The sequence below is a fragment of the Poecile atricapillus genome, chromosome 2 (genome assembly GCF_030490865.1).
Source record: "Poecile atricapillus isolate bPoeAtr1 chromosome 2, bPoeAtr1.hap1, whole genome shotgun sequence".
Lineage (NCBI taxonomy): Eukaryota > Metazoa > Chordata > Aves > Passeriformes > Paridae > Poecile > Poecile atricapillus.
The window spans coordinates 106,183,781-106,203,945 of NC_081250.1; the positions used below are offsets into that span (position 1 = coordinate 106,183,781).

The window sequence follows — 20,165 nt, forward strand, 5'->3', positions numbered from 1 at the left end:
TTCTCCCAGGTTAACAAGTGACAGGACCAGACCAAATGCCCTCAAGTTGTGCCAGGGGAGTTTTAGGTCGGATATCAGGAACAATCGCCTCACTGAAACAGCCGCCAAGCATTGCAACAGGCTGTCCACGGAAGCGGTGGAGTCACCGTCTCTGGAAGCGTTCAGAAAGCGTGCGGATGTGGCCGCTAAGGACGTGGTCTGGGGTGGCCCGGCAGTGCTGGATTCGGCCATCCCGGAGCTGTTTCCCAACCCAAACCTCTCCACGACTCGGAGATCCCGGGACCGTCCCGCCGCCACAGCCGATGGCGCCCGCGCCCCTCCCTCTTCCCGCCGGGCGGGCGGGAGCCATGGCGTCATCGGCGCGCGCCCGCAGCGCCGCCCGCCCGGGAACATGTCGCCGCCGCTCTTCAGCCTGCCCGAGGCGCGGCTCCGCTTCACGGTGAGCCTCCCCCGCCTCCCTCCTGACCTTCCCTCCGTCCCTCCTGCCTTCCCTCCATCCCGGCCGCTCGGACGGGGGCCGGGCGGGCAGGAAGCTGCGGGGGTCGGGCTGTGTCTCGGCGCCTCAGGGCCTGCTCCTTTATGGAGCGCTCAGCGCGGCTGAGCTGTGGCGGTGTGGGAGTGAGGGCGGGCTCGGCCGAGGGAAGAATCAGGCTTCAGGTTAGCGAAATTTAATGTAAAAGACCGTGAAAGGGTGGCGTGCCCCCCGCAGCAAAACGACAGGGCGTATTACGCTTGCTGCCGCTGTGCCTCTGCTGAAGGATGCTTTTCCTTTCCCAGAACTGGGGGCTGCGTGCGTACCCAGGCCTCTGGATCCCGGCGTCTGCGAGCCAGGCTGTCAGACAAGAAGATGGGATTTGCACAAAAGTGCTCGAGGCACAAGCACTCGACCTATTAGAGCGATTTTGTAACAGAAAATAGTTATTTTTAGACGATCTTCTTAGCAGGAGTTGTGTGCTTGTCAGCATTTTCATAAACTCAGGACTTGCAAGTTTGTAGGTGATAGAAAATTGGGAGGAGCTGTTAACTCCCGTGAAGACAGAGAGGCTCTCAGGCACATGTGATTCTTGGGGCTGGCAGGGCCAGGAGTTGGACTCGATGATCCTTGTGGGTCCCTTCCGACTCAGAGTATTCTCTGATCTATGTCCCAAACCACCTTAACCAGCTGAAGTTGTGAGTGTGGTACGTGACACAATGACAGCTCCAGTGTTGGTTACAAGAGAGTAATCCTCTGTGTGTCATTTAGAAATGCTGTTTTCAGAGCACTGTAAGCCCAGGTTTGAGGTATGATGCTCTACTAGCTCACATGCCTAAATTCCTATGTGCTTTGCATTTTGGTAGACATCCACCAGAGAGGCTCTGATTAACAAAAGCATCAAGCCGTTGTTGAATGCATTTAACCAGGTTCCTGGAAGGTAAGTAAAGGCCACTTGATTTTTTAAAAATGCCTATTTAGATAACTTTAAATCCTGTGCCTGAGGCTTGTTACTAACTAAGGTGTAATGTTTGCATTTGCAGTGAAAATGAAAAGAAGTGTACCTTGGATCAGGCTTTTAGAGTTGTTGTAGAAGAAGAAATAGTAAGTACTTTAAACTGCTGAAGCTTATCTCTTGTTGAACCTCAAATTTCTATTAGTAGGCTGTATATTAATGTAAGAGAAACTTACTTTAGTGTACACTTTACACTTAAACATTATTAAAAACAGGAACTATGTCATGGTGAGATAATTGATATTAAATACAGATGATCCTAGGAGATTGGTAGAAGCTTGTATTTTGCAGACATCACACTATGGTAAGAGCTGTTGTCTGAGCCTTTTCTAGTTCTTTGTAATGCTTATGAAAGTCTGCTACATCTTAAAATTCTAATTTGTAAATACGCATTGTTCAATAAGTGTACTTTAAGAGTGGCTGGAAAGGGTAGGTTTGGAGTCGATGTCAGAAAGAAATTCTTCACTGTGAATGTGGTGAGGCACTGGAAAAAGTTGTACTGAGATGTTGTGGATGCCCCATCCCTGGAAATGATCAAGGTCAGGTTGGATGGGGCTTTCATCAATCTGGTCTAGTGAAAGGTGTCTCTGCCCCTGGCAGGGGGGTTTGAACAGTGAGATCTTTTGGCCTCCTCAAATCAAAACTATTTTGTGATTTGTTACTAACATATAACAAAGCTTGTCAGCTGAAAAGAATGATGAAAGAAGTCAAATAATGTATGATCAAATAATACCTGAATGAAGTCTGAATGTGGGGTACTAATTTTCAGAGGTATATGATTCTCTGTGCATTTGGATCTTTAGTGCCTGGAAGCAGTCAGGAAGGGTTTCATACTCAACAGGAACTGTTAACTGATGGATCAGATTTCATAGATTGTTTTGGGAAGTTGAATGTCAGTATTTGTTTTAAATATGCCTACTTGGAAACAAGAATTTTAGTTTTGTTAGATACATTATGGTCAGACTAGACAATTTCAACAATGTTTTCTTTGTTTAGATAAACAAAGCTCCATGTGAGAATCTCCTGGCAATTATTTCTCTTGCTATTAATGGAGTCACAGAAGGTGAGCATCTCTCTTTCAAATATATTGGCAGTTTTAGGGACCATTTAGTGGCATTTTAAAATCTCGATTTCTGTAAGTCATCTACTGCAATTGCCTTTGGTAATATACGTCTCTTATGATAGCGGTTGGTAAGCTTGGGTTTGTTTCAGAAGAAAAATTAAGTATAATATAATTAAATTTGTTTATATATGTGACATTTGTGATGGAAACTTTTTGTTGTTGTTGTTGTTGTTAATAAAGAAAGATGAATGGGTTTGGTTGCAGTATGATTAGCAGTTTCTTTGTCCAGCACTCTAAAATGGTTAGAAATTTCCTATCATAATTTCAGAGATGAGACCACTGATGCAGAGAGGTAAAATGAATTGAGCAAGGCAGAAATAACATCTCCTGGATATCTGTGGTCATCTCCTGTCAATATAGGACTGGTTTTTAGATGCTTAAATCTGTTTCAGTAACAGATTGTGTCAGAAATCATTGTGCTGATCTCTTCTGAAGTCACTTTTGCTCTCTTCCTTTTGTTTATTTGTTCACATTATTCATCAAGAATTGTTTGTTGGTTTTAGTAAGTATAGGTCAACTACATGTATGTTTTATGAGCTGTAGAATAAGAGCTGTGCTATGAGGAATGCAGCCACTGCCTAGAGACTATGGGTGGATGGACTTGGAGCAAAGTTTTAGTGGTGCTTGAAAAGGCTCTCAGGCTTCATGGGTGTGTGTAGTGGGACTAACTGGATTCAGAAGTCTGAAAGAGTTCATTTGCAGTCTGCAAAAAGATGTTTCAGACTTTGACTTCATTAGAACAGTGTTTTTTTTAATATTTGTTTTATGTTAGTACAGAGCTTTTGCAAATCTAGTTTGAGTATGTGTACAAATAGCTTTAATGAAAGTTCACATTTTAGCCCAAGTTTTCTGTTAGGATTTGTAGAAACTCAGAAGAACTTCTTTCTTCTACTTGTTTTAATAAAATGTCCCTCAAGTGTTATGCATCTCTTTGTTTTGTATTTTGGTTCAAATTGTTGAATAAAAGATTCCCTGTTCCTCATAGGTATCTGCACTGCATCAACTCCTTTTGTGCTTTTGGGGGATGTTCTGGATTGTCTCCCTTTGGATCAGTGTGACAAAATTTTCACTTTTGTGGAGAAAAATGTTGCAACGTGGAAATCGGTAGGTATTTTTGCAAAATGTTCCATAGTTTGGCCAAAGCTTTTGTCTACAATAACCACTTTGATGAAGAGAATTTAAGTGTCTTTGTAAGTGACACATAAGTGTCAGGAGCTCCAGAGATTGCTGCTACCTCAGTGTTTTCCTAACCTGGATTTTCTAACTAGAACCTCCTCCCATAGTAATTCAGGCTGGTTTGTTTCAGATAACATTATGGCCCCTGATATATTCACAAACTGGTGTTTATTGTTAATTCAAGTGTCTACCAATTTCTCCTTCCAGATCATCAGTATTCTGAACACTATAAATCTTTTGTGTGCTCTCTTTGCTTATTTGTATAAATCATTGTCCTGGTTTAGGGCAAATTTGGGAGGAAACTTCTGAAGGGGTCCCTCTAGAAAGCAGATTCAAGCAGCCCCTCCCCCTACTGGTTTGTGAAAAAATTTCCTTCCAAATTTGCCCTCAGTCATATATGGAGTAATAGAGGAAATTAGTGTAAAAATTTGTGCATTCTGAGATAAAAGAGTGGATGGTGTTCTTACAGTTCACTGTCACGTGTGGTTTTTCTTTATGGAGGCTGGATGTAAATGTGTTTTACGCATTCTTGGAATGTGTGGCACTTGCCTTTTTGTGAAACCTGCCTGTTATGTAAGGGAAGACTCAAATTTAGAATTATCTGTAGGAGTGTCTCATACTTACTCATATCTTGTGCTTGGATTAAATCTGCTCAGGAAGGTTTTGTGATCTGTTAATGTTCTAAATACCTTTACTCTGTTTCAGAACACATTTTACTCTGCAGGGAAAAATTACTTGCTTCGCATGTGCAATGGTGAGTGGTAGTTTTTCAGGGAAGGGGGAGCAGTATCAAAGAACTTCCTATCTCAGCAAATGAAAGTTAGTTCAATAATTTTATTTTAATTCAGATGTGTTCAATAAGTAATAAAATTAAAAGGCACATCATTCAACAGATACACATTCTAGATTATTAATGTAAAAGTCATTCAGACCTCAGGGAACTCCTCATCAGTGAAGATCTTTATAGAAGAATATCATTCCTCAGCAATGACAAGGGCTATATCCAAGGCTATATTTGAGTAGGATATATTCAAACTTTTTATTGGTATTGAAGGTGTTAGTAGAATTGGTAGAATGCATTTGGAAGAAATGTGTAAGGTCAGAGGGAGTCACTGGCATTTGAATTTACAATAACATACCATTACATTACATATGATTTCATTAGCTCTGATGGTCACATAATCAGCAAGTCTTGAATTCTGTTACATGAGAAATGAAAAGAGGAATAAATACTAATATTCTTTACTTTTTACAATATTTAGACCTCCTAAGAAGATTATCTAAGTCACAAAACACAGTCTTTTGTGGAAGAATTCAGCTGTTCTTGGCTAGGTTATTTCCACTTTCAGAAAAGTCAGGTGAGATTTTTTGCATTTCATCACACTTAACATCGAGACTAAATAAGCTGAACCTTTTAAATTTATGATGGTTGCAGACCAAATCCAGGAGGACCAAATCACTTTGCACTTGTATCCTAGTTCTTGTGTCTGTTCTTGATGTTGTGACTTTTATTTGCTTTGATTTCAAATGTAAGTGTTGAATGCTCTAAGAATTGAGTATCAGCATTTCATAAATGGACTTGGGAACTTCACAGCTTTTAAGACTTACTCTTTGTTTTTCACAGGGCTTAACCTACAGAGTCAGTTTAACCTGGAAAATGTCACTGTTTTCAATACCAATGAACATGAGAGCACTTTGGGACAGAAGGTGAAAATTCCTATGCCATTTTTCACTGATTCTGGAGTAAACATATAGGATTGTTTGCACATAAAGTGTTTGGGACTGTAGGTTCGTCATTTGGTTGTCCTTCTGCCAGACCAAGCTGTTGTTTTGGGAATTGCCATGTTACCTGGAACATTAAATTGTGCACTGTGAGGGGGTAAAGGAAGGGTAAAGGATTGTGAGGAATGAGCACTGTCACTTACTCTGCAAAGTTTTCCCACAATATGCAGAGGACAGAGCTGTCTCTTCAGCTTTTTTCAGAAGTGAGGCTACTATTGGATTAAGACAGGAATTTGTTGCACATATTGCAGTAATAATACTAAAGAGATCTTTTGAGTTACCAGCTTAAGCTTTCTGATCTAATATGTAATTGAATGTTTACAGTAAACAGCAGTGTGAGAACTCTGTACAAACTGTAGTGGCATCTGTATAAATCTTAAATAATTTTTTCCTGTTTAGCACACTGAGGAGAGGGAAGAAGGAATGGACGTGGAAGAAGGTGAAATGGGAGATGATGAAGCACCAACAAGTTGGTAAGCTGAAAAAAATTTTAAAGCTGAAGCAAAAGCTTTATGAAGTGAAGGAAAAAAGCTGTTTGGGAAATATCTTTAATATTTTTTGTTATTGTTCAAATTCTTCCCATCTCCTGCCCTCTGAAGATTAGATATATATCTAATCCGTGAAGACTCCTGGCAATGTCTTAATTATTTAAGTTGCCTGTAAGACAGAAATGTACAGATTTGAAAAAGTTATATACCCTGACTGAGAACCACTCTCTTTTAGACAATTTTCAAAATTCCCTTCACAAAACTTGTTGTGATAAGATGTATCCAGGGATTTTGAGTATATACTTAAGGAGAAAAAGCTGTGTTCCCCTTCATGCCACAGATAGTGAACAAATCCTAAGATCCCTTTTGTGTACTATTTTTGCTTTTATGGCAAGAAAGTAGTAATAGACTGAAGGGAAAACTCTTACAAGGAGAAATTCTGAGTTACACATTTCTCTGTGGTGATTCACTACTGACTCAGTAATTTACTTCCAAAATGAATGATATTTTCTGGGGCTGTACATTCCTGTGTGAACTTGAATATAATATGTTGCATTTCAGTATGATTTTTTTCATTATTTTTTCCACAGTTCCATTCCAATAGATTATAACCTGTATAGAAAATTCTGGTCGCTTCAAGATTATTTTAGAAATCCTGTGCAGTGCTATGAGAAGGTGTCATGGAAAACATTTCTTAAGGTAATCTGAGTTCATGCTTTCAACCATTCAGCCTGAGTAAAGGTCATTGTTTACACAAGTGTCAGTGACTGCATAAGCATGGAACAGTTCAAAGGCTCAGGCCGCTGGAAAATGTGCATGAGGAAATGCATTTTGCTGTTCTCTAAAGTGAGCCTTTTTCAGTAAATGATATGTTTTGTTAAAGTGTACAGTAAACTCCCTAATGTATGTCAATATCAGAAATACTTCATATGTTGCAACAGTGCCAGAAGTACCTTTTTTGTGGTTTATCAGCTGCAAAAAGAAAAACTTGTGGGTTTGGGTGGGTTTTTTTACCCCAAGAAGATAAATAGCTCTATCTACCTATAGCTCTATCTACCTATACCTATAACAGCTCTATACCTAGCTGGTATTTTTGAGTAGTCATATAGATGCCAGTGGGACCCTAAAAATTACTGGTTTCTGATGAAGCAGATCTTTGTAGAAGCAATGACTTGAATGTTCCCTTCAGCCAGCTGTTTCAGTTTTGCTTAGTATGAATATTGATTAGGATTTATTGCTAAGGCACTGTTTCTTCATAATTAGTCACTCAGTATTTGTTTAATTCAAAGGAGTTTAGTTTTTTTTAATATTTATTCTCTGTGTTCTGATAATAGAAGGTGACATCTGTTCAGACATCCTAATATGTATCTAATTAATAGCATCTACTAATGGGTTAAAAAAAAAAAAAAAAGCACCAGAAAACCACCACAGATGCAGTTCAGAGACTGATCAAGGCCAGACTTAAGTCTTTCAGATGAAATTTTTTAATGTAGCACCGTCATCATGTGAACCTTTTATCTTCATGATGTCTAAACAACAAAGCACTGTTCACAACCCAAAATGTTGTTTTTCTTAGCATGCTTTAAATATTCTGTATGATTAAATGTTCTGATATGATAACGCTTTCACTTCATTTTTGGGGTTCACAGAGGTCCTACGCATCAGTAACAGGTGTGTTGTTTCAATGTGCTGATACAAGTTTACGAATTATTTTCCTTTCTTGTCTTTAAGTCTGGTGTAGTTCTCTAGCTACAAAGGTTCAGTATTATTTTCATGTGGTAAATAACTCTGTTTTATAGTACTCAGAAGAAGTTTTGGCTGTTTTCAAAAGTTACAAATTGGACGACACTCAGGCTTCCCGAAAAAAGTTGGAAGAACTAAAAACAGGAGGAGAACATGTATATTTTGCAAAGTTCCTAACTAGTGAAAAGGTATGTAGTTTCCCTTCCAGAATCCCAGGCTAATTGAGGTTGGAAGGAACCTATGTTTGGTTCAGCTGCTCTGTTCAAAGCTCTCAGCTTGAACAGTTGATCAGCACTGTGTCCAGTCGAAAGTCCGTAGTTTCTCTGGGTATCCCATTGCACTGTTTGGCCACTTTATTTAGATAGATTTATTCTATTCCTTTTTCTGTTTTATTCTTTGTGGGTTGCCTCTGTTAATTGATGACTTGGGAGGCTTCTATTTCTGGAATAAGTCCTCAATAAAGCTGCCATTTGTTTATTGGATTTCATTTCTAATGTTGCCTTTAGAAAAATAAGTTAAAAGAGAGTAAATATTTAAAGATCTGTTGCTTTTTTGTTGTTGTTTAGCTGATGGATTTACAGCTGAGTGACAGTAACTTCCGCCGTCACATCTTGTTGCAGTACCTAATACTATTTCAGTATCTAAAGGGACAAGTCAAATTTAAAAGGTAATATGAAAATATTTTGTGTTTTGTGGATGGGGAATTAGGAACTTGGAGATAAACCAAAATATTTTAAAATAGTTTACCTACTTAGTCTGAGGTGTTGTGGAACTTGGAGCCTTTGGATTGGTAAATACAGAGTGTGGCTGAAATTATTTTACAGCAGGAAAGCAGAGGTCTCATTCATTTCTCTGTTCCTCTGCCTGATTCTTTGCCCTCCCTTGCTCTAGCGTTCATTGGACTTAGTCAAACTTGTGCCATTTACTACACAGGGAAAAACCCAATCTGCTCATCTTTGCAGAGTATGTTTTCTGCCAGGTTGGTGAGTCGTGGGGTCTCAGAGAAGTAGAGGCCATTAAAACTTGTTTACAGTGACTTTCCAACCATGAGAGGGAAAGGGACTGTCCTTGGCAGCACCAAGTTGTTAGACCAGTGCAAGGTACTTGTGTGTGGCATCATTTTTTATCTGTACTGACTCTGCAGTGTGGCACTGGTTGCTGATTTGTTTTTCCTTAGTATACTGCAGAACTCTGTCCAAAATAGCAAGAAATAACAATGGTGATTGTTGCTCTTATAAATTAAACCAAACCCCATCTGTTCCTAGTCTCTAACGTTAGTCTGAAGAAAATCCTTTCTCTCTGTTCGTTTCCTGTGCCCTGGGCCATGTGTGCACATAATAATTAACGTCCTTAACAAGGCAGCTGTCTCCCACCTGCTATATATTGCTTCTTGTAAACAGCTCTCAAAGAACTTTGTAAATGAGGTTAGGATCATTATCCTAATTCTACAGATTATTTATCAAGGCAGTCTATTGGCTGAGAAGGAATGGAATTCAGGTCTTCTGAATTGCAGTTCAGTCCTTTTGAGGTGACAGTCATTTCAATGTCAGTGCGTTAAAATGTTCATTATAAACAGTCACTTACTGGTGTGAAGGATGGCATGAGATAAAAATGGTGTATAACACTTGATTAGTGTTTTTGAGGTAAATCTTTCATTGTGCCCTTTTGCTGTGTTTTGGATCCAACATCAAGGTGTGATCTTGAATCACTCAAATGGGCTTCCTGCTGGGTCAGTCTACACCTTGAAAGTGTAGTCCCCAAGCACATCTAATTAATTCTACAAAGTAAAAAATGGTCAGTCCCTGGGACCAGAGCAGATCACATTCAAAGCACTTTCCTCAGATTCCCTCTAACTCAGAAGGTATGTAGTGTGAATTATTTGTCCTCAGCACACTTTCTGATGTGTTGTTTTGTTTTTCAATTCCAGTTCAAACTATGTTCTAACAGATGAACAGTCTCTTTGGATTGAAGATACTACAAAAGCAGTCTACCAGGTTGGTATCTATTTTCATATTACATGGAAGAATATTAAGCATGTAATATTTCATTAACCACCTTTGAAGCAGTAACCACCATTTTCTCTGGAGTTTTTTTCCTACATATTCTTCTACAGATATAATGTGGAACATTCATCTTCTTTTCTCCCATTCATAGCTTCTTTCAGAAAATCCTCCAGATGGGGAAAGATTCTCAAAAATGGTAGAGGTGAGTATTTTGATGCCTGCCTCAACAAAGTCTATACAGCATGTAAAAAAACAGTTTTGGCTTGAAGTAGCTTTTGGAACACAAAATGTCTGAGAAAACTTTTACCTCATCCCAGTATAAAAAGGTCTTATAATGTCTTTTTGTTTTGTAGTCATATTTTATCCCATGTTTTCATTAATACTCTTTTCTTCCTTCCTTTTCCTGGGGAGAAATGGAAATAAGCTTGTGTGTGCATGTGTATGTGCAGGACGATGGGCTATTGGAAAGCAAAAAATATTTAAAAAGTTTTGCAGATAGGAGTCCAGTGCCCAAAGACATGGAAATAAAATGCAAGTGAAATTAATTAAAACCAAAGAAGTTGTCTTTTTTCTTTCCTTTTTTCCTTTACTTTGACTGCATCTATTTTCTTGTCTAGATCAGGAGAAATAAGGCCTTTTCTACAATTTTTGAAGAGAGGAGTTGCACTATTTTTGAGTAAATTAAACCAGTTGTCTGAGATTATACTGATAATCTTCAAGACAGTGACTGAAACACATAACCTAGAACAAAGTTTTCCCCTTAATTTTAATAGCTCAGTTTAAAACTTAGGGGTCAGCTCTGAAAGTGCTTGTGACCCTAATAACCTGTAATACTTTCTGTGTTTATACAGCATATATTAAATACTGAAGAAAACTGGAACTCGTGGAAAAATGAGGGCTGCCCGAGCTTTGTGAAAGAAAGGTAATTTACAACTCAGAAGCTTTCTGCTGCTTGTTTGAACTGGTGGTTACACTTCAGAATGTGGTACCCATGGTGCATATGACCATTAACCAATCACACAATTGGGAGATCTGTACAGTAGCCTGTTCCTTCAGTGAGTGCAGAAGGCTCCTAGATTTCTGCCAAAAATCATAAGGATTGCAGTGTGTCAGGGAAGAAGCGGTTATGGGTGTGTGGGCTCTCAGAAGAGCATTCCACATTGTCTCAGGGCAACATTTCGTGGTACTGAGGATCCAGTGGTCCAGGAGGCTGAAGCGGGTTTTGTCCCCTCCTGCTTTCAGCAGACCCTAGGTTGAAGTGGTTAGTGCTTTCACCACTGAAAGTTTCCTGTGTTATTAGTTACTAACTAGTGGCAAAACTTGAACTTTGACTCCGTGTGTCTACTTGACTATCTTGAGGGGATGACCAAACGTTTGTCGTGTATCCTTCTTCATTGTACACACAGACTGTGGCCTTTTTGTGGTAAGGAGCATCTGGGTCATTATCTCTTTGGAGATTTTCTTTTAGTGGGGAGATGAGGTGCAGCCACCTCTTCATGACTTCAGCTGTTTGCAAAAAAAGGGGAGGGGGGCTGTTAGAAGAGAGAAATTACTGTTGCAGGGGGATTGTGGGGAAGTAAAATTATGAAACTTGACTTTTATAAATATTCTGTCTCCTTTAGATCTCATCCAGAGTTTCAGCTTGGGTAGGTCTTGCCCTAACCTCAGTGCTCTGGGATCTCCATTCTTTGATCCCATGAAATCAGCTGCAGCTGGGGAAAGAGACCTTGCAATCATAGAGCAGATGATCCCAGCGGCAGGGTAGATCATGTGCTGCTGTCACAAATGTGATTCGCTTCCTTCTCTTTATTTGGACTCTGGTAGACCTTTACATTTTTGAGCGAACTATTTTTGGTGTCTGGCAGAATCCTTTCTGTATCTCTACTTTGCCGCATTCTCTCTCCTCTTCCCCACTGCCTCCTTCAACTATTAGATTCACTGTCCTTCAGTCCTTTCAGTATGATGTAACTTGGCACCATCTCAAGGTGAAAGGTGAAATAGCTTTTTTTGTTCTTGAGATATTACTGGTTTGATACTAAAGAACATTTTTTTTTTCTTTAGACCTCCTGATTCTAAGCCAATGAGGCCTATGAGGAAGAGGCCAGCTCCAGAGGACTTCTTAGGAAAAGGATCAAACAAAAAAATCCTTATGGGGAAGTATGTTGGGTTCTCTTTCCTTTACAGAATTTCTGGGTTTGAATTGGTTAGTTGGGTAGGGGGGTTCTGTGTTTGGGGTTTTTTCCTTACTTTGGAACTGCCGAAGAACATCCAAAGGTTATATCATTCTTTTAAAACTTGCAGCAGGTTTTCTTTCCTTATAAGTATCTTTTAGAGATCCCTTTAAAACAGTCTATAAGTGTGGAATGGTAGAATGATGACCATAAACAATGTGTGTTTATGCTTTTGTTTTCAGTGAGGAACTGACCCGCCTTTGGAATTTATGTCCTGATAACATGGAAGCCTGTAAATCTGAGAGTAGGTAGGTAAAAAATGAGTGTGTCATTGTCTAAAGCTAACTAATTAGCACTCAAATTAGAGAGTTACGAAATTGGCATAGGGAAGATGTACAAAATTATCTTAGGGGGGATGCATTTCACACCTTCTTGAGAGAAGGTGGTTGTATGAGTCTTTGCCTTTAAATCTTACAGTTCTCCTCACTTCTTCGAGTGTTTATGCTGTCAGTAATTTTCATTGCTTAGTAAAGTAAAATCTAAGCTGAAAACCAGATGGAAACTCCCCTTTTGTAGAGCTTGATTGTATAATTAATTGCCTTATATAATGAAGGAAGATTGCCAAGTCTGGATCTGATGAAGTTAGCATGCTACTTGGCTATATTATTTAAGCAGGCCTGTGCTTTAAATAGTGCTAGATAAGAGGAAACAGGCATTGTTCCAGCACATACAAGGTCTACTCATGGGGCAGATACAGAAAAATGCAATTATTGGTTGTCCCTTATGCTTGCACAATTGTGGGAAATACTTAAAATGTACTCTGCTATGCAACATTCTTTGTTACAGATACCAAAATCTTTTACTGTGCAGACATGATACAGAGTAAGAAAATTTGGACAAGGGATGGGACAGTTCCCAAAGAGAACTGTGCTAGTAGTGGCTGTAGTAAAGTCTGTTTGCCTGGGTACAGGTGCTAATTGTGCAGCTATCCTGAGAGGAGGAATTGCTTTTCTAGAGGTTTAGAGCTTTGCAGAGAAAGTGCCCTCCTTTCTTGTGAGGCTGGGATGTGCAGGAAGGCCTTTGACAGGATACTTGCCTTTATTAGGCCAAGCAATGAAGGTGGAGTTGTGTTTGGGACCAAAGCTTTTGGTTCCCTCTGTGTCATTGTATTGTGCTGCAATGTCTTTGAATAAAAATAAATAAAGCCCTTAAATGGAGATAAACAAATAAAATGCATGTCATGCTAAACAGGAAATCGATCCGGCGGCATCCAGATTCAGTTCCAAGTTTTACTATGGGCTTTATACGTGGTCAAGTGAGTGTAGCTTTTTGCTTTGATTCTTCACATCTCTATTCAAATAGGGTAATACTTCCTTAGCTGTCTCCTTTTTAGATAGTTGTTCCGGGGATAATATGGCAGGACTCAGATGGGTTTTCAAGGTGCTGGCTTTGGTTCCAGTAGTCAGTGATGATGCATGGGGCACCATTTTGCCCTGGGCAAAATTTCTTTTTTAAAACAAAATTGAAGCAAATTTATAGACCAGTGTGCTTCACCCTGGCTCCAGCCCTTTACTAGACTCCCTTGCAGAAGCAGGTGTGTCTCTGTCAGCATTAGGTAGGAGAAATACAGATCATTACAAACTTTGCACAACTGAGAGTCTTGGCTCTCAGTAACCTACAGCTCTTACACAATCTGTGTTTCTTGGTTAGAGTCTTCTCAGCAGCAAACTGTCCCGATGGTGTGAAATTTTATTTCTGTTCTGTTTTTAGGTCAGGGTTCCTTTTGTGCTGCTTTGAGTACTCGTCAGAACCAACCACAAGTGGTTCTGAGAACAGATGGAACTGAGGTGGGGGTTTTTAGGGACAGCCATGTTTTACTGATGCTGTCAAATGGCACAAAACTAGCAACCATTTTAGACCCCTGAGCTCCTGTGAGCGGTGCAAATGCTCTTGACAGATGTTGATGTCACTTCTTTGGTGGAAAGAGGTTTAAATGTATATAGTAGGCAGTGCTAGCAACTGCTGGCACACTCTAGTGGTTATGCAGTAAATAATTTTATAGCAACATGTATCAAACAGTTTCTTATTTAAAATGCTTAAATTTAAGTGGGTTGGTTTGGGGTTTGTTTTTTCTCTTCAGTGGATGAGCTTGAGATGTGTCTGAAGGAACAAAGACTATTTTAGAGAAGTTTGTGAAGCATATTAAGCTCCTTATTTGATTTTTTTTTAGGGAGTATATGCCAACACTGGAGGAATTTTTTGAAGAAGCTATAGAACAAGCAGACCCTGAAAACATGGTTGAAAATAAGTATAAGTATGTCCATCTCTGCTGTGTTTCACTTGATTTTAATGTCTTTCGTGTTTGGATTGTTAAAGAAAACAGACAGTTCTCAGCATTACTAGCATCTGTGCAGAACTCCAGAAATGTACAAAAACTTTTTAAATTTGGACAGAATTATATTACTAAATGTCTCAAATCTTTCTCTGTGCTTTATAGATGCCAGACTTTCCTAATCAATCTTGTGTTTTATTGTAGGGCGGTGAACAATTCTAACTATGGCTGGAGAGCACTGAGGCTTCTGGCACGCAGAAGTCCCCACTTCTTCCAGCCAACAAACCAACAATTCAAGAGTTTACCTGAGTATCTAGAAAACATGGTAATCAAATTAGCCAAGGAGCTGCCTGTAAGTAATATTATCCTATAATAACAAATTATAAATTTATTCACTTCCTGCGTGTCCCTCTGCAGCCCATTTGGGACAGAGGGGGGGGGGCGGGGAAAAAAAAGCCAGGAAAAAGGTTTGTACACTAAAGTAAAAATTACAAATAAAATCAGTCTAATCTCTGAAGATCCCATTAACAATAAAGAGAATAACATTGATTAACCTGGTATCTGTTGAGCCCTGCCTCATGCTCTGTGAAAAAAAACAGCTGTGGCAATCCAATTGGTAGGCATAAGTGTATATATATTTATATGTATGTGTGTGTGAAGATATACACATATACATATATTAACCCAGCTGCTTGGGTTCCACGTTGCAGTGCAGACCAATTTTATGGAAGGTATAAGCCAGAATCATGGCTCTTGAATATAGTGGGATGGCAGAAGAGGCAGCGTGTGCAGCTGAAGGTGCTGTGCTAAGTGTTACCAGAGCTTTACAGCAAGGTTTGCCAGAGCTCTTCTATCAGCTCCCTGACTTCTAAAATATGCAGAACAAGAATAAACCTTGTGGAGCTGTAAAATTAAGGCATTAACCCTTTGCTTGGTCAACAGTACAAATTTGAGTCCAGGGAGGGGCCTTTCAGATGGCTTTATACACAGTGATAAGAGAGGCTGCCAGTGGGGAAGGGACACTTCCTACAACTCTGAATTAGCACACAACCCAGCAACATCTTGCAGATACAAGCCCCTGCTTCTCTCCTGAGACCTTCCTTCTGTGTAATGTGAGGTCTAAAGGTTGGATTTTAATATATGGTTGTTTTGTTTGTCCAGCCATCAGAGTTAACTGTGCTAATAGCAAGTTCAGAAAAAATAAGGGGATTTTAATTTGTTGAATGTATTACGGTATGGCTGTATGCAATATTCCTGATGGTACTACTGTCATGTGCCAAATGCTATGGCAAAAAACAACTATGTACCTAAGGCCCATGGCTTAAATGTAGAAAAAGATGAAACCTTTTGGCTGATCAGTAGCTAAATGAGGGAGTGAAAAGTTTGCTCGTTGTATATTTGTTTGCCACCTTCCAGAAGTCTGAAAGTACATAAACTTTGGGGAATTCACAAATGTGGAATAAAATTAGTGAATAACAATAATAATGATTTTTTTAAAAAAATTTAATCGGTAGTGATCTTAAATTTGGCTGGCTGGGTTTTTTTTTAAGCAGGTGATTCACTGTGGAATGTTTAGTTGTTGTTACTGTGAAAAGGAAGAGTCCTGTGAAATCAGTGGATGCTTTTATGAGGTTTTTTGGTTAGTAATATGCTCTATGAGAACTTACTGGTGTTTAGAAGACTCTGGGGGTTTTTTAATTCTCATATGGGACCATCTCAGACTTTCCATGGTAACACACATTCCAGAGACAACACAGCACAAAATGCATCCAGTGATGTTTAGTTCTTCCATTGTAGCCTCCGTCTGAAGAAATAAAAACAGGTGAAGATGAAGATGAGGAAGATAATGATGCTTTATTAAAGGAAAACAATGAAAGTAAGATTTGCATATTCTTAGTCTTTCCAGTTTTTCTCTTCATGTGTGTTGTAGAATCTGTGTTTTAACATAGTTTCCACTGAGGGACATCAGTCCTGCTTACCCCAGTGCATTTGCACCAAAAAGCGCAGCCTTTTCGGGACATGGGGCACCAGGAGCAGCCTTCCAGTGTCCTGGCCTGCAGTGCTGAAAGCTCCAACCTGTTGGATTAGCACTTCCATTAGGATCCTCTTTCACCTTTTCTGCTATAGTGGTGTATGTTGCCAGTGTCACTGGATGTTCATGGCTGAAATGTCAGCTGTGTAGAAATCTGTGTGAGTGCTCCTGACCCACTTTCTCTCTGCCCTTTAATCACTGGGGTAAGCACTTTCCCCTAGCCCCTCCTGGCATGGTAGTTGTGGGACTTTCAAAAATTGATGTATTCCAACTCTGAGGTCTTTATTTCCTCTTCATTTAAAATAACTTAAAGGCAAAAGGTTCTCTGGGAGAAGAGCAGCCTTCCTGGCAAACATCATCTCACTCATTTTTCTCCACAATCCACTCCTGTTTGCCTCTTGCCTTTAATCCTGTCATGTCCTGCTCCTAGGTGTCCTTCCCCATCTCCTTTGTCTGTGAATCTGCCCTCTTCCATCCTCATTCATGCCTTCATCTCACAGCACATTCTCCCTCATGTGGTGTAACCCTGTGTAACCAGCTCCTGGATCCAGCATGGACGGATGGGATATGCAGGGCATGGAAGCCAAACACTGGGTACCTCTGGCAGCTTTGTTGCAAGCTTCTTTCTGTCAGTGGAAAGCCACCTGTGGGTGAATCTCTCATGCTGCCCTTTTCCATCCAGCACTTGACCTTCCTCATAGTCTCCTTTCCAATAGTAGAGAAGCTCTTTCCTCTTTAGCTTGATACTAATTCACACAGCCTTTGTGGGTGTCACTCTGTGGGATTTACATCTTTAAATCTTGTCTTAAAGCAGCAATGGCAGAGCTGTGGTCTGCTGTGCTTGGGCAAGGGAAGTGATCTGACGACTTTTATTGTTTTGTTGTTCTGCACCTTTTGTTCTTTCCCCTCAATGTGACTTTAGTTCAGATAAATGAGTGTCTCTGGAGAGACTTGAAACTTTTACTCCATGCCAACTGTCTCTTCAGGTGGCATGAGAAGAGACTAATTTTGAATAAGAGATTAATTTTTAATAAAGTATCTATATTTTATTTAAAATTAGGAGTATTATTAATTTTTCTACATAATTCAGTCTTTGGTTTTTCTTTCTTTAAAATTGTGAAATAAACATGGATGGTAAGCCACAGACCACGATAAGCTATGAATGTGGAAATCCATCTGTAATCGCTACAGCACTTTGCTTCTCAGCAGAGCCTAGTGTTCTATGTTTTTTATGTCAATGCCAGAATGACAGAAAATTCCTTGAAGTACTGACTACACATGAAATTTACTGTCACAGCCTTGTTACTAATAGGAACATGAGAAAAAAGGGAATGAAACTGGGTTGGTTTGTTTGGTTGTTTTTACCTGGGTTGACTTTGATTAAGGTGACTAAAAAAATTGCAAAACATAGTTAAATGTTAAAGATCACTGTATTTTAATGTTATAATTGATTTGTGTTGAAAACTGTAGTCTGCCTGTCAAAATCCTTGTTTTCATTTGGAAGAGGCATTTCTGATGTAGTTAAGACTTTAACACTTCTCTCTCAGTATAATAGGAGATTAAAAAAAGTGAGATTTTCCTTATGGGCATTAAGGGGCGTTGCTCTTGAAATCCAGTGAACACCTGTAAAAATCTGCTCTCAGAGCTCAAGTAGGTTTGAAAAGCTACAAGAAAGGTCATTTAATAAACAGAGGATTTAAAATGGGGCCGATCAGGGGCAATTCATTTGCGGTGTCTGGAAGTGTTCCCTGTGTCTCACTGATTCCTTCTGTTTTCCCCAGGTCCAGAGGTGCAGCGGGACAAAGCCATGACGGGTGAGCAGATCGAGTCCTTCGCGCACAGGCTGGGGGAGCAGTGGAAGGCCTTGGCCCCCTACTTGGAGATGAAGGAATCTGATATCCGGCAGATCGAGCTGGACAGCGAGGATGTGAAGATGAGAGCGAAGCAGCTGCTGGTGGCCTGGCAGGATCAGGAGGGCGCTCATGCCACCCCTGAGAACCTGATCACAGCGCTGACCAAAGCCGGGCTCGGGGACCTGGCCGAAAGTCTCACCAACGACACCGAAGGCAGCAGCTAACTCGCCTCAGATGCCAACTGACTGACTTGGGGCTGGGGGTGTTGGTAATTGTGACTCTTCTGGTGCTTGCCATTGATAATTGTTACTTTTGTCGCTAGGTAACAGATTTTTGATAGGTATTTTATGTTCAGTAAATGATAAAAAGGTTTTTAATAATACTGTTGGATTGTCCACATTGTCTGAGGAAAGGATTAGTTGCCCTGGCCTGGAACTAGGAAGCTTCACCTTTGGTGGTAGAACATAAAGGGGAGGATGAAGAGCTCTGGCAGCTTTTGGGGGAGGCTGTGGAACGGTTTGGCACCAGCAGAACTCAGGTAAGTTCCGCTGGACAGAGAATTGACAAGCTTGTTCCTCACAGCAGGGAGGGACTGTGTGTGAAGGACTTTGGAGTCACCCTGTGGGGTGATGGGAGCTGAGCACTGTCAAATCCTGCCTGGTAGGGGTAAAATGAGAGGGTTGTGATGGCACTCCAAGGCACAGCACTGACTTCCAGGGAAGAAGTGCTGTACCGCTCTCCCATTGAAGCACTGGTTCAGTCAATGATCATGTTTTAATTAGTGATTATTTTTATCTTCTCATTCTTTGGCTATGTAGGAACACCCCTGAGTAATGGTAAACAAAGAATTTTTTTTGTCACAGGTTACTCTGAAGGTTTTATTTTAAGGCCATGATTGTCTGTAAGATGGATACAAGCTCTTTTCCCTCAAAATGTGAGAGGTTTTTGTGGTGTTAAGTGGCAGCTGGCTACAACTTGTTCTCTGGCAGGTTTGTGTAGTGTTTCTGTCATTCAGCAAGATTGCTCTGATAGGTCAGTGTTTGGAAAGTAACTTCCACTGAACTCTGTACTTCTTCAGCTATTCACTCAGCTGTGAATTTCCAGCATGGTTAGCTACCACCTGAGCATTCCTGCCTGCAGAGCCATTGGTGAGTTTTGTGCCTGCTGCCCCACAGGACTTAAATGTGATTGGGAATTTGAGTAGGGTGTCTCAGTGAAGGTTGGTGGGGCAGAGATACAGGAAAATTATTGGAAATAACAGTGCAGGTTTTAGCTCCTGCTACAGTAGGGGTTGGTAGAAGGTATGAACTTCCAACAGTTTCACCTGATTAAGGGACTTGAGCATATTGTGAGTAGAGGTGTGCAGGTGTGCCTGACAACTTCAGTGCTGGGAAAGCCGAGGATGGCAGTGGGAGGATGCAGTTCCATAAAGCAGCAACCAAACACAGGCACCTCCTTCCACTGGAACAGGATGCAGAATAAGAATTTAACCCTGGAGAATTTAACCCATGTTTCTGTGGGGCCAGCAGAACAGAGCCAGTGCTGTTGGGGAGGGCTTCCTTCATGGCCAGAATTTGCCTTTCAGCATCATGCCACATACGCTACAGGCCCAGGTGTTTGGTGTGCTCCCAGGTGAAGCTGTGCAGGGAAGGTGGCACTGGAGTATCAATTGCAAGGCAGAGGAGCTGCGTGTGTGATGGCCACAGCTGATGCCAGTGTCCCCAGGAAAGGGTAAAAGGACCTTTTCTCATCAAGTGAGGCACAGGCAAACTCACTACCCTGCCAACAAAAGTGAAAGTATTTCATAGGAGTATGGACAGCTCTTCCAGAAGGCACTGGGACACATCAACACTGGGAACCTGCACATCAAGAGCTGAGGGGGTTGATGACCTTGATAGTGCTTTTTGGGCTGTAGCCAGCGCTGAAAGGCTTTACTGCAGTCACACACATTTAGTTATGCAGAAGGTCCTGTAAG

The 20,165-nt window shown here is 40.5% G+C and overlaps 1 protein-coding gene across 2 annotated transcripts; it reads left to right on the plus strand.

Moving 5' to 3' along the window:
• Positions 1 to 344: 344 nt before the first annotated feature.
• On the plus strand, positions 345 to 20,104 carry THOC1 (THO complex subunit 1). Of its 2 annotated transcripts, none has more exons than XM_058832666.1 (21): positions 345 to 439; positions 1,339 to 1,412; positions 1,516 to 1,576; positions 2,484 to 2,550; positions 3,596 to 3,714; positions 4,492 to 4,540; positions 5,049 to 5,144; positions 5,411 to 5,493; positions 5,968 to 6,041; positions 6,647 to 6,755; positions 7,856 to 7,987; positions 8,366 to 8,466; positions 9,727 to 9,793; positions 9,954 to 10,004; positions 10,654 to 10,724; positions 11,864 to 11,959; positions 12,216 to 12,281; positions 14,204 to 14,287; positions 14,510 to 14,657; positions 16,103 to 16,181; positions 18,119 to 20,104. In XM_058832666.1, the coding sequence occupies exons 1-21, from the start codon at positions 392 to 394 to the stop codon at positions 18,412 to 18,414; spliced, it is 1,971 nt and encodes a 656-aa protein (XP_058688649.1). In that variant the 5' UTR covers positions 345 to 391; the 3' UTR covers positions 18,415 to 20,104. The 2 variants fall into 2 exon arrangements, with proteins under 2 accessions (XP_058688649.1, XP_058688648.1); XM_058832665.1 differs by lacking the exon at positions 345 to 439 and adding an exon at positions 537 to 657.
• The last annotated feature ends 61 nt before the right edge of the window (positions 20,105 to 20,165 follow it).